General features: G+C 38.4%; 2 protein-coding genes across 2 annotated transcripts; one reads left to right on the top strand and one right to left on the bottom strand.

The window, feature by feature from the left end:
- The first annotated feature begins 144 nt into the window (after positions 1-144).
- Positions 145-3361, top strand: si:ch211-163l21.11 (inositol 1,4,5-triphosphate receptor associated 2). The gene is made up of 12 exons (XM_055166084.1): positions 145-530; positions 704-776; positions 855-882; positions 984-1124; positions 1195-1326; positions 1508-1661; positions 1726-1766; positions 1832-1882; positions 2069-2187; positions 2314-2475; positions 2762-2869; positions 2935-3361. Exons 1-12 carry the CDS (start codon positions 503-505, stop codon positions 3074-3076), a joined length of 1179 nt encoding a protein of 392 aa, XP_055022059.1. The 5' UTR covers positions 145-502; the 3' UTR covers positions 3077-3361.
- A 158-nt stretch (positions 3362-3519) lies between these two features.
- inavaa (innate immunity activator a) lies at positions 3520-16170 on the bottom strand. The gene is made up of 10 exons (XM_020929902.2): positions 16116-16170; positions 8317-8418; positions 7574-7707; positions 7027-7152; positions 6716-6947; positions 6580-6633; positions 5995-6220; positions 5392-5535; positions 4390-5020; positions 3520-3962 (listed from the first exon to the last, which is right to left on the bottom strand). The coding sequence occupies exons 2-10, from the start codon at positions 8378-8380 to the stop codon at positions 3870-3872; spliced, it is 1704 nt and encodes a 567-aa protein (XP_020785561.1). The 5' UTR covers positions 8381-8418; positions 16116-16170; the 3' UTR covers positions 3520-3869.
- Positions 16171-17685: the final 1515 nt, after the last annotated feature.

Below are 17685 nucleotides of genomic sequence, written 5' to 3'. Positions count from 1 at the left end.
AGCAGGACATGTAAAAATATCCATGTCAGAGTGAGTAAATGACACATCAGAGCCGCTTGGTCAGTTTGGTTGCCAAAAAAAAAAGGACTCTATTGGACCTGACTGGCCTCTGCCCTGCCAACCCTAAACAACAATGAATGCACAGGTAAGTCACGTGATATAAAATGTACAGCGTAGTGATGTTTATTTTGATCTGACGGGACTTACTTAAGTTAAAAAAAGTACTGCTTGACTACATTCAGTATATTCTTTTTCAGTAATGTTGCTTTTTATCTATCCCAATTTATAGATTTGATATGTTATTACCTGCCTGCACGTTTTGGTTGCAGCAGAGGTGAAATTGTTTTTGTTTTATGAGACAGTAAAGTTTATGTTATTTGTTCATTTTAGAAATATACAGAAATCTAACTAATCTAACTACAATAAGTTGATTAGAGCAAAGATACATATTTGTGTCTCCCAGGCTGCATCTTCAGAGACAAATGGCATCTGTGCCTCTGCAATGGCAGGCAGCGATGACAGTGATGAAGGTAAGATACATTTAATAGTATTCAACCACACAATCTATGTATTCAACAAAGGGACTGGGATCACAGATGGGACAGACTACTGTCCTTCTGGCCTGAATTCTGAGTGAATGCTTTAAATTCAAAACATGCTTTTTCTTTAAAATAGGAATTACTTTTTATGTCCTTGTCAACAGAAACCAGTCAAGAGGAGGAGATGATCACAAGCTGGAACGACCTGTCCATTGTAGAAAGAGTCGGACTCAATAGGTGGCAAACAAACATTGGATTAATGTAATATTTTTTATTGTTAAAATTATGTTGAAAATGTTCTTCTTATTTGAACAGTTTGGAGATGTCGGAAAAAGATGTAGAGGTAAGGTCTATGGTTAATGGTCTAGATGTGTGAGCATAGATTTCTTCTTGTATTTTGATGGTATTGTTCATTTGAAAATGTTCTTCTGTCTGTGTCTGGAGGCGGCGTTCTGTCAGATCACCCTGGCTTTCCGCTGTGACCAGTACACACTGAAACAGAGGCTGCAGGCCGAAGAGCATGCACGAAACCTGGCCGAGGAGAACGTGCAGCTGGAGCTGGCCCGGGGCAGAGAGACCCTGGAGGTACAGACATGTGTGGGACCCTGAAGAAGGTGTGAATGTTTATTTACAGGTGTAAATGCATGTTTTACAGATGCTAAAGGCTCTGTGTCTAGACAGTAGACGCAGTACAATCCTGCAGAAGCTGGAGCTGTCTCTGGACATTTTGGGCGGGACAGTGGAGCGGATCTCTAACACAGCAGAGGTGCTGGGGGCAGTGCACCAGGTCTGCAAGGGACAGTTTTAGAAATACATTTTCTTTAAACAAACAATATCCTCTGTAAAATGTTGCCGACATGAGAAATATAGATGATAGTTTACCTTTGAGTTGAGTTTTTTTTACCCAATATTGACGGAACATTATTAATGCTGCAACTCAGAGTTGCCTTTTATATACGTACCTTTAGGAGGCACGTGTGAGTCGAGCGGTGGACCTGATGGTGGCCCATGTGGAGAACCTGAGGAGGAAATACGAAAGGAACCTGAGCGAGCTTGAGGAGGCACGGAGACAAGTCCAGCTCAGGACAGCACATAGACATGCCCGCAACAGAGAGTCTCCAGGTCTGTTTATACAAGCCCACCAGGTGCTGTTATTGATTTTTTACTGATAATTATTTTATTTTAGAATCTGAGGAGAATAGAGACAGTCACAGACTTACAAAGCAGGTTGGTGAAATAAAGGCTCTTATTTATTTTTAGATACATTTTCCTAATTTTTCTTTGTTTTTTAGGGTAGTCTTCGTAGAAGAATCAGCGCCTCTATTATTACAAATCAGACAAATGTAAGAAATCTGTGCAGTTTGTCACCTTTTTATAGTTAAAGATGGTTATAATATAATTCCAGTAAAAATGTTAATAGGTTAATATTTTAAATGCAGATTTGGTCCTAACCGCAAAGATCAAAATTATAGACAAAAGTGAGTGTCCAGTATGGTGTAATTTGCACAGACTTGTTTTTGTTTGTGCAGGAGAAGAAGAAGAAAGAGAGGAAGCGTGGGGGTAAAAAGTCCTCCTCGTCGTACCCCTCGCCCACTCCCAGCTCTGAGTCCAGCATTTGTGTGCTTGACAGCAGCTTCACTGATGACCGGTAACTATCACCAATGAATATTCTTTGATCAGAACTATACGCATTTATATTATGTGCTGTACCTACAATACATTTATACCTGTTCACATACAGGTACATGAACCGACTTGTTTTTTCTCCACACAGGACCCCTGATCCAACAGAAACGGCTGAAGCTCATTCAGAAAGTGACATTATAACTCCTCCTGTTGAACCTCCTCCTGTTCTAGTAGTGAAGCCTCCTTCTGACCCAAAACCAGAAGATCTGCTCCCTAAACCAGAGTCTGCTGCTAATGTATCAAACAAAAAGTAAAGAACCTTATGTAAAATATATGATATACATAGGCAGTGGACTTAAATGACAATGTAGTAATAGATAACATTTGAATCATGGCAAAATAATGACTGACGTATTAAAAGAAATTTATATTTTTAAAATTTAATTAACCCCTTCAGTATGCCCTGGTATATTTGGTTTGGTCTCACAACCTTATGTTTTTGTTTAGTCTTGACTTTTGTACTGTTACACCTGGATCTCACTAAGCGTTATCCTCTGTACCTCCTTTGTTTTTATTAATTAAATTTTTGTGTTCAGCTCCACAAGTGAAACTCTTCGTCAGCGACACAGATGGAGAGCTGCTCTGGCTCGAAAGAAATCTGACAGAAAAAATACACTTCTCAACCAAAGGACTCCAGCTGCCAGGTGAGATACTCTTTTTGAATCCACAATATCAAAGCTGCATCTTTTGTAACTTGTCTTCTCCTCAGGTGTGGCTCTCAGTGCAAAGGGACACACTGGATGTACAGGTGCCGCTGGGCTCTTCTCTGCCTTTATCTGTCTGTATTTGTCTGTTTCATCATAATATTTTACTACTTATTATTGCAATACGAGGATTCTGAGTCTTACTAATGGCATATATTGTGTGTATGTGTGTGTGTAGATTAAACCATAAATCTAACTTTTTAAACATAGCCTCTTGACTTTTCAATCATTTTAGGCACAAAACATACTGAACTCATTTTATTATAAATATACAAAAAATATCAAAACTGATACTTGGTTAGTAACAAAATACCTTATTGCAGTCTGAACATTCAATAAACCACCTTCAGTTGTGATTAGTATCAGTCAATAACTGTTAGCTTAGTTCTTTCTTTTATAGACACAATAGTAGACAATAAAATGCAGTTGTACACAATGATTTTGAATTAGCAAATCCATGCTAGTTATGCCACAGTAAAGAACCATTTTAGCAGAAGAGAGCACATGCCAGGTCCTTCTGTCCACTATTTTACTGCCTATATTCACATAATATGTATCGATTTACAAGAGAGAGAATATATACAAATGTTAGCACTGAAATAGAGGAAACATTAAATTAAAGATAAATAACATAAAATTAAAATTATATTAGGAATGGGCAACTCTTTACCTTATAACTACTGCAGGTGAACTTAGTGTGCAAAAAAATGTCATCTAGGTCCATTGTTGACATGTTAAAATCACCTTCACTGCCTATTTTAAAATAATATAAATAAAATGGCATATGACCATTACATTTAAATTAATAGAAAGAGAAATGTGCTCTTCAGTATACAGACATGTTTTTGACACATCTTTGAACAAACCATCTCATAGAGAGTCCATGTTGTTAATAAATACACATAAATAATCATAGGTCCTTTTAAACGAACTCCATAGTTTAAACTTGGCTGATGATCTCTGAGTCTTGAGCCACAAACCACTGCAGAGGAGTCCCATCCGCTGCTCTCTGGAGTACCAAGTTACCCGAGCCCTGGAGAAAACATATAATTTAACAATTAGTCAGCTACTGTATCTCAATATTATATTTAATTATTTTATTTGGAAATGAAATGTAAGACTGTTTTATTAATAACTGCAATTAATTACAGGTGAACTAGGTAACGTTCTATTTTGTATTTTTTCAAAAACAGAAAAACGAAAACATTTTGTATGCATTATACATGAAAAATATGCATTCTTGTAGGGTCACCCCTCCACAGATCTAACCTATAACTTGACCCAGGTCAAGTTATAGGTTAGATCTGTGTCTTAAAGCCATAAAATCTGCACGAATACAAGCACTTTGCGGACCCCAAAAGGAAAATGTACCTTTTAACAAAATTATTGTGTACACATACATATATCATTTTAATTGTGTTTTAGTTAACAAAAGTTAATAAAAATACCGTGATACTAACCGGAGTAAATGGGGGCATACGTGGTGACGTGGGACTGGTGATGCCTTCTTCCCCGTTTGGCCTTAACTTCTGCTGCTGGTTCCTCTGGTGCCAGGACTTGAGTTCCTCAGACACTATCTCTCGGGGCAGTAGTCTGAAGGCATGGTTGGGGTATTCTTTCAGTGATGGGGTCCTCACCAGCCTGTACGGAGGAGGGGGTTTCAGGGTTCTCCTCGGTGACACTGGTGCCTCCTGGCTTTGTCTTTGAGCAGTTGGGACAGGTGGGGGTGACAGAAAGCGCTTATTGACACCCAAATCTTGAGGAGAGAGTGGGCTATCCAAAACATCCTTACTCCCTTGATTCTGCTTCAAAGTCTTATTATTTGGAGATGGGCTGGAGACTGCTTTCTTGGCTCCGTAATGGAAACCGTAGGGAGGGGGGCACAGTTTGGGGATCTCTGTGGGGCCTTCCCGTCCTGGAGAACTGATGTAGGAGGAAGAGGAGTGCTCGGAGCTGGTGTCCTCTGAGCTGGACTGTGACAGGCGCAGGGGTGAGTACTGAGGGGAGCGCAGGATAAACTCAGGGCGACGCTGGGGTAGTCTGCCACGGCCTTTGTTACTGTCTACACTCAAGGGCTTGCTCTTGGGAAGCCTAGAAATGTACACAAAAATAAAAAGTTAAACCAGTACTTTAGCTGACACTTGAGTTACATTGTTTGTTTCAAAACAAACAAACAAAATAAACAAACAAATCAAATCAAGATATATTTTTACCTTACTGCAACAACGCTATGTTGTAATTGATATATGTATATTTAACTCTCTCATAAGTAATTCTGAAGCCAAAATAATAAGACAACTGAAGAAGTTTAGGTGAATATCTTGTAGTAAAAAGAATCCTTAATTTAAGTAGTGATACGACTGCTTCTTTGTCTGGACTAAACTAAAATATTTCTTACATTACAGTAGAATAGGGAACTATGCATTGAATTAAACTGTGGTTTCTGTCAGTAGTCCACTCACCTGAATGACTGGGAGAATTGGCGACGCACATGCAGCTCCGGGGTAGAGGGGGCGCTAGTGGAGTGGCTGTACCTCAGGGACGAGCTCTTTGTGAAGGGGGAAGGAAGAGCCCTGGTGCCGTCTGAGGACACATGGGCCGGACTACTGCAACAACAGGAGATCAGATCAGATTAGATTAGATTAAAGTCAGTACTTTCAATTACCTGATCCTAAAACAAAGTACTATACACCACACTATAACGTAAAGGTGCACTATGTGTAGGGGTCACTACATTTATGACGGGGTCAGTTGCCTGATTGTCTCTATGTATTGCATTGTCTGGGATTGGTAATTGTTTGGAATGCTCCACAGTGCAGCATTACACTTATATTTCCTGCATTTACACAGCTATAGATGTTTTTATTGCTTGAAAAACATGCTTTCTTTGTGAGTGGGTTCACCTCTCCATAGTGCTGACTTGTAACTTGTCCTAGTAGCATCTCCATGGAAATAAATAAATTGAATTTGAAACTGTGGAACATTCCAGGTAAACTGTAACATCTTTATGAAGACCCTCCACCAGCAAAGTTACACCTGAAGTGTTGAGAGTACAAATTGCCTACCTGGACCTGCTGCCACTGTTCTTCTGCAGTTTGCTGTTCTTCTTAATGGGATGGTCCAGACTGGACTCTCTCCAGGGGGAGCTCTGGATGGGGGTGCGCTCATTGTCCACACTGTTCAGGCTGGAAGACACGGGACAGGACAGCAGAGGTTTGGGGGGCAGATGGAGGGGGTCTGAGAAGGGATGTCCCATAGCTGGAGGGGACACTGGGCAGGGCGAGTCCACATCTACACACAAAGACAAGCTTAGTCAGATTTACCATTGTTTAAAAGAAAGCCAGTTATTATGTATTGATTTGTGCCATCAGTCACTGAAGTTTTGTAATTAGCACTTAAAATGTTACGTTATCAAGTCTCATTGTTGTGTGTATAAAGATAACATATGGCTACTTCTAACATACCACATTTATAAAGTTATAATAATCTAATTACACTCTTCTTTTTTATTTCTGTATAGGTATAATTATTTACCTTTGACTAAATGCATTTATATTATGAAGCCTAGATGTCCAATATTAATCCATCCATTTTAATAATTTTCCAAGACATTGGTTATGTTTAGCTGAATATCAGTTATTTTAACTAACCTTCATCCAGTGCCACTACATCAGAAAGGGAGCTGTCATCTGACATATTCAAATCTGTAAAAGAAATAAATGGTCATTAAATCTAACACATATTATAATACCCAGTGTCTCCTGTGGGGGCAGTGTGTCCCCTCACCTCTGTGCTGGTTAGATGAGATGATTCGTGGTGAGGTGCATTCACTCTTGACCCTGTGCTGGAACACAGCCTCCTGCAGCTCCTTCACCTTCTTCTCCTCCCGTTTACACTGCTGCGCACGGCTCTTCTTCTGCGGTTTACTCAGGTTGTCCTCCAGGGAAAGTTTACGAGCGGCCTCATAAATCTGTCGTTGCAGTGCTAGCTCAGTCTCCAAGGCGTGGAGCTCAGAGTCCTGCAGGGAATTTCAACCATTAGTTAAGGGTTGCTTTAGAAAGTAATAGATTTCAAGTTTATGTTTATCATGTTTGTACCTGTTTTTTATTTGAATGAATAAGGTCTTCATCCAGTTTAAAAGAGGCTCCAATCCTCCTTCGAACACGAGGGGGCTTCTCTTCAGGCATCAGGGGATAGTCAGATGGAAGTTTACCAGTCAGCTCCTGTGAAGATGGAAAAAAAAACCAAAAAAAAAACATGTTTTATCTATATGGCCTGACAGAATAAAACAAGTGTGAAACACTAATACCAAAGACCACTTTATGCCACTGACACAAGAGTCTTTATGTATGTGTGATAATACCAATAAACCCCTTTTAACTGATTCATATTATAAATGAGCCTTGATAAAAAAAATAGTTACTACAATGAGCGGTATCTATGTTAATTATTCAACCCAGTTCAACACATGTTAATGGAACATATGTAATTAAAAATAAAGAAATAAAATAAACATCTGATAAAAACAAAACAAAAAAACATTTAAAAAAGATTTGATCTCTGATTTATTAAACAATTAATTGATATAGTAATTATAGTCTTCCGTTCTCGTATTACCTAAACATAATATGGGTTAATACATACTGCCTCTCTGATGCACAGTTTTCGAAGCTCCAGCAGACACAGCTCTAGCCGCTCCTCCAGAGCCTGGTGTTTGAGTTTCAGAGCTCGTGTGTGGGTCATACCATCCTTCAGTGGAGAAGTGGGGCTGTCCGGGCCTGCAGTCACAAAACATCTGATCATACTCGCTCTGATGATTAATTTGTTTTTACTGTAGTATTTTCATGACAGGATATGTATTCTATTTCACATGAAGTGCATCTCATTAGGACTACATGATATGAGAAAAAGGAAAACCTCTATTTGATATGTTTTGTATCATAATGATGATATTATTGCACAATAAATTTTTACTTAAATTTGAGTTAAATTAAAACAGAATCTGCCTTATTTTATATTTTATTTTCACAAACATTAACTTTCAGTCAGATGGAGAACTTTGTGTTGTTGCAAAATATACATTTTCTTATGATTTCAATGAATGCGTCAGTCAGTAATGCAATATGGATGTTTAGGCGATATATATTTTGTATCCCTACAACTTACACCAAATCAGTTAATTTCAGTGTGACAAGACAAGACAAATGACTTCATGACTTGACATGAAATTAACAAAACATAATTAAAAGGAAACCAAAACATCAGGATATTTTGCATGTCAGGATCTGGGAGTCTATGAGGGTCAATTTGTCAACATCAGATCCAATTGTCATGTAAATAAAGTCAGATTCTGTCATGTTTTGTAAAAATAGATGAGTGCTTCTTACCTGAGTGCACAATGATGCCACTGTCTGTATCACTGATCTCCTCTTTGCTCTCAATGGCCGTCATCTTCACTGCTGTTTAGTGGTCTTCTTCAAACTTGAAACCTGTAAAAGTGAGTTTGTTTTGGTTAAATTGTTCATTTAGACTTTGTTATATTCTCTTTCTCCAAATGTCCCATTCATCCTGCCTCCTGCCGCTCTCCCATTACAAAAGTGACGAGTGGCTTCTTTCACACACTTACCCATTCAGTTCCCCCTCCCTCCCCTTGCACCTCTGCACCCCATCACAAAAGACCCACCCCCACGGTTCACTCGGCACATGTGCGGGGGTTAATCCGAATCTAGGGTGCCATGGAGACGGTGCACTGTGTGGTGGAAAATTTGGGAGCGTGTGGCTACGAAGGCGTGCCTGTCAGGGGGGCGTTTTAAAGGACCCAAAAAAGGAAAGCAGATGGCCTAAGGAATTACCCCACTCATGGACTGCACCTGTTCCCCCATGTGCCCCTCCCATAAGGGCTATTCAACCAGTGTCCGAGGACCCTCTGGGGACTTTGAAGTGGAAGAATGTCTCAATGTGGGGCATGTCCACACAGCTTCAGATCACACAGATACGGGTCGACCTGTGCGTCAATATATCATCACTTTGGAAAAAATAAAAGTGCAATTCATGTTTATGGCCTGAGCTGGGTAATATGAATTAAAGGTGCACTGTGTAACTTTTCTGGTGAAGGGTCTGCCACCTGCTTTTCTCCATGGAGATGTATCCATGTTATAGATGTTATGTTATGTTTCCTAGAATTCCCCACAGTATGACAGTAAACTTATCAATCTTGCATTTATTAATTTACATGTGTTTCTATTGCTCAAAAACATGGATTCTTATTATGAGTGAGGTCACCTTTTCATAGTATCTGGAATCTGGCCTGGTAGAGATTGACAAGTTTAATGCCATATTGTGGAACATTCTGGACAAAGCAAAGCACAGAGACAAGAAGGGTGTGACTCTTTAACCAAAAAGTTACCCCGTGCATCTTTATGTTCTGTTTGAAATCCTGGTTTAGTCCTGATTTAGACTTGGTTCAGACTTTGTTTCAAACATTCAGATCTGGTTTGTTATATAGTCCTTTATTTCACTAGGTTAGTCTTGGTTATAGACAATGTTATGTGGTACTTCTGTTTTTACTGAATGACAGAGCAACAGCATATGAAAAAAAAATTATAAACAAATGAGCTTGCACTGTTTAAGGCTATTGCACTCAATATGTCAAGAGCTTCTTCTAATAAAGCCTTGTTTGTGGTATCACACTTTCTAGGTCAATTATTTTCTAGCAGCTAACCACAAACTCTGAGAAAAGAGGCCAATGGATCACAAGAGACTTCACCAAAGCCTGGAATATACTTATGAATATGCACAATTTGGTGTTTTCTATGTCAGGAATAACAACAAAAAACGAATTGAGGTGATCCATTGAGAACTGCTTATTTGATCATATACAGCTGAAAATAACTTTATCCCAGTTGCTATGAAATATGACTTGAGAAATTAATAAAACAAAAATTATGATTTAACAGTTGTAGCTCTCATTTATTATTATAAGTAGTAATTGTGAGAAGAGGAAGTTCATACAGTTGTAAATCCCCAGCTCTGGTCCCATCCTCTGTTTGGAGATCTGTATCGGCTTCTTCCTGTAGAGATCAGGAAGTAGTGCACAAAACCTTCCTCACATGGGATATTACTGAGTATGTGGTACAGCTGTAGTCCCATTCAATACAACTGCTCATGTGAACCGGTGCTGCTATGAGTCACACAATGAAGAACGGCCAGCTCCAGTCAGTAAAACAACTCTGCAACAAAGGCTTTATATCCACCTACAGGCCTCAATAAGCTCTGTATCTGCTGATGGGGACTGATCTGGGTTGTGCAAATGTTGTGATTGCAGCTCCACACAAACTAGAGCTTATAACAAGACACATGAGAGAGGGTTGTATTACAAAAAAGTGGTGGACAATATTGACTAAAATTATTATGAATGGTTGTTTTGGGGAGGATTCTCCAGATGATGTGTTTCCACTTGAAATGTGCTTAATGACTCCATTGTGGTTCAAGTATTGCACAGATGTGAGTTGCAAAAGTACAAGAATAGGTCTATAAATTTTAATCTTTTTGATAGCCACTGGCCTTCACAAAATTAAAAATTGGCATTTTTATTTCAATATTTTCTTGTATGTAGACTTAATATTGCCTCCCTCTATGGAAGCTAAGCTTAAGATATGCTTTATTAAAAAATACATTTAGTCTAGTACATTTTACTACTGCTGCTTTGCTAATGCCTAAATCTTAAAGTTGTTTTAAGTTATATTCTTTATTTAGAAACTCTGATTTATTGTCAGATGCATATACATTGTGTAAGTTGCCTTTTATGTTTCATTTATTCAAACAACGAGTTTTACTTCTACTTTTAGTTGAATAATATTTTTTAAAACAATACTCCAACATGTATACTTTTACACAGAACTGACACAAACCAACATCCACAGTCCTCTGTGTTAATCACAGACAGGCGGTGTATGTGGCTTTAGCCTCACACCCTATAAGTCTTGTGTGGAGACTTTCACAACAGTGTCTGTGGTCTCGGCCCAGGCCCAGTCATGAGTGGGAGGTGGGTGGTTTCTGGTAAAGAGCATTAGACATTAATTCACCTAAATTTGAGACATGGGTGTTGAAATTATGATGTTACAATGTTGACAGAAGCAGTAACTGGAACACAAGATTTGGTCAATAGACAAGAGAAAAAATAGTGATGTAGTAATGAACTAGTTCTGTCATGATAGTTACTATGTTGACTTATCGTTCAACAAATAACAGATGCAGCAATACTTGCTAGAGGTTAATATTTATTGTGGACACTTTTTCTTTGTAATTTTTCTGTGCTGAACAAATAACTTCTAGGACTCATTATAGATACAAACTAACCACTAAAGTGTTTCAGCCTGTTATTTATTTATTGCAGCTCATGTTTATTTTTACGATTTTGTACCCTACATTCCAAATTTTCAGAGAAATAATCCTGTTTTATATTATGTCATTGGCATAAATTTGTTTCATTGTTTATCGTCTATAATTTTCAGTAATACATCGCACATTTGTTGTTGTGACAGGCCAATGATTAACTCTTATTCAAAAAGTCAAAACTCTTTACAGTTAAATTCCTCCTCTTTGTTTATAACTGCAGGGGCTCTTAGAGAAGGTATAGATACATTACAATTGCCTTTAAGATGAAAGCTATGCCAGTCAGCTGTCACCTTATTCCACGTGGGATTATTCCAGTTTGACTGACAGCTCCCCATTGCTTCCATCCTTGAGGACATACTTTGAAATTCTACAAACAGTTAAATAATTGCACTGAAGAAGAAGAGGACTAATCTACTGTGATTGTGGTTAGGGTCTTTCCCAGCCACACATTCATCTGTCCTATGCTGCACCAGATTATATTTTGCCCCTGTAGGGAAATTGATTCTGTGTATTAAACCAATTAATCATGAGAACACAGGGGAACTCCACACAAAAGTTAGCCACCCCCATGTGGTTAGGTCCTTATTTTAAGCCCCTCACCACTGTCTATCAGTCTAACTTTGCAACATGTGTATCTCCTTAGGTAGCAGAACAAGTAATATTGTAATAGTAGTAGAAGAAAATACACTTTGGTTGCATTTTAATATTTCTAATGATGTAATGTAAAATATAAACATGAGGAGGCTACTTGTTGAGCAGTAGTAGTGGTTGACATGCAGACAGTTGCAGTAAGTACTTTCTACTTTGGTGAGGCGGATTACAGTAATTTGTACTTAGCTTTAGTACTTGTACTACTATTTATGTCACAGTGGTTTGAGACACTACTTGTTTTTGAGTATTGATATAATTAGTATAATGTGTACTCAAGCTTTCATAAAACAAAGATACTACAACCAGTAACTTTCTTTTACGCAGCAATACAGCCACAAAACAGAATCATTTGAACATAAACTGTAGACCTTAATCATTCATTTGTTGTGACATGAGTAACTTTTTATTGCGCTCTCGCCGGCATCAAAACTTTTTTATCAAAAATGATCATCTTTTCAGTACCAGTTCTTGAAACAAACTTTTTTTGGAAACAGCAGTAGTAATAGAGCACTTAGAACATACTTTTCTTGGTGCAGTCCTGATCTTCATGACAATCCTAATGACCACTACTATCCCTCCACCCATGTGTATCATCTCGGGACATCTCTGTTTATGTCGGGCAGATCATACCGATGTGAATCCTCTGTCTCCACACTTCCCCCACCACCCATTCCCAGGAGGCACAGAGAGCTGCCATCTTTACTGCGCTCATTACTGCTGTGGTCAGCCCAGGAATTACCAACCGGGACCCAAAGGAACCAAGTGAGGGATGCCTGAAACTAAACCAGAGCCTGTTTGAAACCCTGTCATTAAGATTCTATGCTGAGTGCTGATACTGCGGAAGAAAACCAAACGACTTTACAACATGCTTTGGACTTATGAAAAAAAGTCTGAGCAGGAGCCAAGAAACGATTCAGCAAAATGAGTTCGCATAATAAGACTGCAGCAGCAAAAGTGCATCAATGTGGGAGAGGAAAAAATGAAGTGTTGTGTTACCGAACGCGTCACTGGGGTCAGGAATCAGAGCTTTGGAGAAGTGCTGAGTTTGGAAAGTATTAACAAAGAGGCTACCAGAAAGTGAGCTGAGATTGGTAGCAAACTGTGTAAGTGCTGTGTCAAATAGACTTATTTTCTACCTCTTGGCAAGCTCGGATACATTTTACAGGTCTGTTTACCCTACAATGTCAACTATAGGTCAGAGCAGAGTCACCATTTATATTAGTTTGAGAAAATAAACTGGGAAAATTTATTAGGTTAAGCTGTACAATACAATGTCCCTGGTCTTTATATATTGTAGTATTCTGTGCGCTGTAGGACATGATTGAATATGGGCTCAAATGTATGTCTAAAAGATAGGATTTTTACATATGTCATTGTTGAACTTGATAGATGACAATGCCACTCTTCAAATATAGGGTCAACACCTGCTTGTCTCCACGGAGATGTTATTGCGTTACTTGTTCCCAAGGATGGCATTAAACATCCATGTAGCATTTATTTTTATTTTACTGGGTGTTTCATTGCTCATAAATTTCTTGAAAAATAGTCGTTCTGTTTTAGTTGCGTCTCAGATCTGACCTGTAACTTGGCCTGGTGGTGCCTCCATTCTATCTTCTTGGATGGAGGTGGATAGATTTAATGCCATACTATGAAACACTCCAGACAAAGCAAAACATGGAGACAAGGAGGTGGTGAATCATCCAACAGAAAGGTAAAATAGAAACCAAGAAATGGTCCGAGCAAAATCATGAGGGAAAACAGCTCCAATATGACACCAGTCAAGACTACTGCGCCACAGCCCTGTATTACAAACCTGATGTCTACAATGCCAAGTCTTACAGTGGCACAAGATAAAAGTCCAAGTCAGTGGCGATTAGTAACACCAGTTTGTTGACAAGTTTCAATAGTTTTGAGGTCTCAGTTTTAAAGCAGAGACAATGTGAGGGTAATAAAGCTGTAGCTCATTCTGTGCAGACCATATGCTGCTCACAAACAGCTCTGTGACAGCCCAGCCACAAGAGATGGGCCATTGTTCTGCAATGACATCAACGCATCATGACATGCACCTCAGCCTGGACAGTCCCTCAATCACACTCAGGCAAACACGGACTGGTCTGGGGTGACAAAAGGGATATTTGTATCAGTTTAGATAAATAGTTTAGAAGAAAAAAATTGTATAATGGTGCATGGCTCAACTTAAATCATACCATTTATATTTTAACAGTGAAAGATATTTTAAGACTAACTGTATAATGTCTCACAATCTTGATAGTGCTAACCGGAAAGAGAAAGGCTGAGACAAAGACAAAAAATCAATACCCAGATGCTAATCCATACTATAACTAGTATCTGAAACTAGACACTTATTTGTAAGTATTAAGCATTGATACTGAAAAAAATCACTGTAACTGGAAAAGGTTGGACATTCCCTGACTATTTTTAGAATTATCTTGTTTATAGGGCCGCATGCATTGTTTAAAAGTAGCATTATTATTATTTATTATTATTAGTAGTAGTAGTAGTAGTAGTAGTAGTAGTAGTAGTAGTAGTATTGTTGTTGTTGTTATTATTTATTTATTTATTTATTTTTATCAAAACTGGCGTACAGAATGAGTCTTTTTCTTAGTATCTGTGAAATGTTCAAATAAAATAAAGTGAACTGAAATGAAACATTTATTTTGTTTTTTTTATGCTGTGGCAACACTATGAATACATTTTGTAGACTCTAGTCTGTATTCATTTATTTACACAATACACACTTTTGTGCTTGATTTTGGTGCTACACTAATATGACTAATTAAATCTAATGAAAAATCAATAAATGGAGAGGTCCCTCTCCATACTTGGAAGATGAAAGAGAATGAAGGCAGGCCATTCAAAACACCAAATGATCAACGCTCAGCAGTATATTAATGACAGTGTAATGCCATTTGCCATGTATTGTATCGATTCTGAATGTATTTCATTTTTTTGCCACTGTTGCGCTGAATACACTTTTCTAAACAGGATGTGCCTTTTCTGCCCATTACAAAGGACCCTAGGGTGCTCCCCTACTGCTGAGGGGGCAAACCAACAGAGGGGTGCCGTATCTAGCACCACTGTAGCATCCAGAGTCAGTCAACAAGAGACTCAAGGAGACTGTTTATTCTGAGCCAGTAAACAGCACACCACACTCGGTCAACATGATAAAAGCCATTTAAATTCACGCTAAATGTTGCACCTCCACAAATGTCAACATGTACAAGGGCAGAAGTGCTTAAACAGGCATCCCAGCACTGCTGGTCTGCATTAACAAGTGCTATTGACACCTGTAATGTAATAGCCAGTTCAAATAAGCGGATAATTAATGGAAAATGCCATTAATTGGAGTTAAAGGGACACTGGCTGCAATACATCACATTTATTGCCTAGTTTAATTGCATAGTTTCCATAGTTAATTGGCACTTCTGAATACAGATGGCTTAGATTCATAGGATAGACTTCCATACACTAAAGTTAATATAGAACCCTATTTAATCAATAAAATAATAGAAAATTAAGATAAGAAAATGTGAGTACAAAATAAAACTAACTTGCATCATTAATATCCCAGTAATACAAACTACATCAGGCGTTCTTGGCTAATAAGAGAGCTATTAGATGTCACGTCAATACAAAAATCAATATACACTTAAGATATGTGGATTTCAGGAAGTGATTAGAAACACACAATAAACAATTTTTAATCTTATTCAATAAACATACCATACAAACGTGCTCATAGCTGTGGTCAGACTTATTCATATTGTGGAATAGGCCTGTGTTCAATGGTGAATTTATAAAATAGCTTAATAGGCCTACTTGACCATTTCTAGTGGTAGTGAGCTACTTTTTTGGTCAGGTCTTTTCAATAATCCCTAAATTGTTACATTGAACTACACTGAAATGGGACACAAAAGTAGCCTACAATGATTAGGTAGGATCGTTTGCATCCGTTTAGCTGGATTACTCACAGCCACATCACTTGATTCTTTCACAAAGTTTAATTCCCTAAACACATTGCTGCAAACAACCGCTAAAACAGAGATGTATCATTCTATTCTGGTCAGACTGGAGTTCGTCTATTTGAGTCCCGCAGACAGACTTTTAGTGGACTTACCGTGAGGTGATTATCGGCTCCTCGCTCTGTGCATGTCCAGGGAGCGCGACTTGGAAAGACTTTCTCTGGTCAGATGTGAGAGCGGCGCTTGGGACATCTGCTTCGGACTGTTCCATCTGACAAAATAGGGGTGTGAAGATGTTCAGTCTTGACCAGGATATGAATATCACTTATGTTTTAACACATTATTATGACTCTCTTGTCACTTATATTTACTACTTGTGTCATCATAAGAAATACCAGCAGCACTTTTAAATGATTTTGCAACATAGAGCCCCTCTCAGTTTCCACATATGGTATAATCCGACGCGGTTGTCTCCAGACCCGCTCAGTATTGACCCAGCAGCACGCGTTTGAGTGCAGGAGGGGCCTTTCATTTGAGAAGGATGAATAGAAGTGTGGGTCTTTTGGGGGGACGCTGGTCAAACCCTCGACAGCTGGCAGGTGAGGGCCTGGGCTGACTCCAGCGCCATGTAAACAAACGCCATAGACATAGCGCAAAACTATGCCATGCATGCTTACAGTAGCGCTTTTAACAAAGCCTATGCTTTTAGATCTCAAGGCATTTAAAACACTTGAAATTAAACAATCTATCTCTGGAAACATCTTATATTATGGTCTTCGTAGATTATGCCTATGTTTATGTTTTAATGCCATTTAGGCTATACAAGACTATTCCCATAGCAATTAACAATTTAACATTAAATATCATGACATTTGAAATAGCGAAAAGTTATCAGAATCTCATGAAGAGTTAGTCTCAAACTTAGACAAACTTTACTGATCCACAAGGTAAATTATTTGGACACAGTAGCTCACACATCACAATAAAATATAATAACGAAGAGTAAAAAATATAAATGATAATAATAAATTCTAAGAGACAGGTGTCAAATAAGACATTTATTTAAATGTAAGTGTACAAGCCAAAATAAATTAGAAAGATAAGTAATACAATTTAATCACAGCTTTATACAAGAGGTCACAGGAAGACAGTGGAACACTGTTATGATTATTGACAGAACATAGGGTTATCACATAATATTAAAAGCTGAAACCCACGAAAAGCCATGGATGGATATACACCAGCTTCAAATCTAAATGGGCTTATCCTTCTATGCAAGATTTCTGGGTGTCTACTGCTTCAGTAAACAAAGCTGCAGCAGGCTCTGGGATTAAGTTCCCTTTTAGACCAGGGGCAAGTCCAAATCCAGCTTTACTTTGGCTGTTAAACAAACTTCATCATCTTGTCTATACACTGACTGTACTCCCCTTTTATTTGTAGTGCTTTGATTGTCTCATGGGGCACACACTCCCAGACCTCCCTGTAGGTCGGTAAGAGACAAATGTGCTCATAGTCTTTTGAAGTGGTTAGGCATCTGTGGGATTTAATGTTTGCATGCATTGTTGTCTGTATTGTGTCACAACAATATGATTAGGCATATAATATGATCCCTCAAAAAGTGAGCTGACCATCATTGCTATTATAGGAGGTTTTTGGTTCAGATGGATTGTACAAGCAGCAGGTGTTTGAATTGTCACTTTTTGTTTAATTGTCTTTTCATTTTTG

Source organism: Boleophthalmus pectinirostris, unplaced genomic scaffold (assembly GCF_026225935.1).
Source record: "Boleophthalmus pectinirostris isolate CB_2022bp ecotype Guang Dong unplaced genomic scaffold, ASM2622593v1 HiC_scaffold_8, whole genome shotgun sequence".
NCBI classification, from domain to species: domain Eukaryota; kingdom Metazoa; phylum Chordata; class Actinopteri; order Gobiiformes; family Gobiidae; genus Boleophthalmus; species Boleophthalmus pectinirostris.
The sequence above is the reverse complement of the archived record's forward strand: the minus strand, read 5'-3'. Positions and strand labels throughout refer to the sequence as shown.

What these genes read in the sequence shown, in the direction of transcription:
- si:ch211-163l21.11 (XM_055166084.1), top strand. Translation starts at nt 503, where the DNA reads ATGGCAGGCAGCGATGACAGTGATGAAG. An exon ending in CAGCGATGACAGTGATGAAG is followed by an intron (nt 531 to 703) that starts GTAAGATACATT and finishes CCTTGTCAACAG; the next exon opens with AAACCAGTCAAGAGGAGGAG. An exon ending in AGCAGCTTCACTGATGACCG is followed by an intron (nt 2,188 to 2,313) that starts GTAACTATCACC and finishes TTCTCCACACAG; the next exon opens with GACCCCTGATCCAACAGAAA.
- inavaa (XM_020929902.2), bottom strand. Translation starts at nt 8,380, where the DNA reads ATGACGGCCATTGAGAGCAAAGAGGAGATCAGTGATACAGACAGTGGC. An exon ending in TGGCATCATTGTGCACTCAG is followed by an intron (nt 7,708 to 8,316) that starts GTAAGAAGCACT and finishes TTGTGACTGCAG; the next exon opens with GCCCGGACAGCCCCACTTCT. An exon ending in AACAGTGGCAGCAGGTCCAG is followed by an intron (nt 5,536 to 5,994) that starts GTAGGCAATTTG and finishes CTGTTGTTGCAG; the next exon opens with TAGTCCGGCCCATGTGTCCT.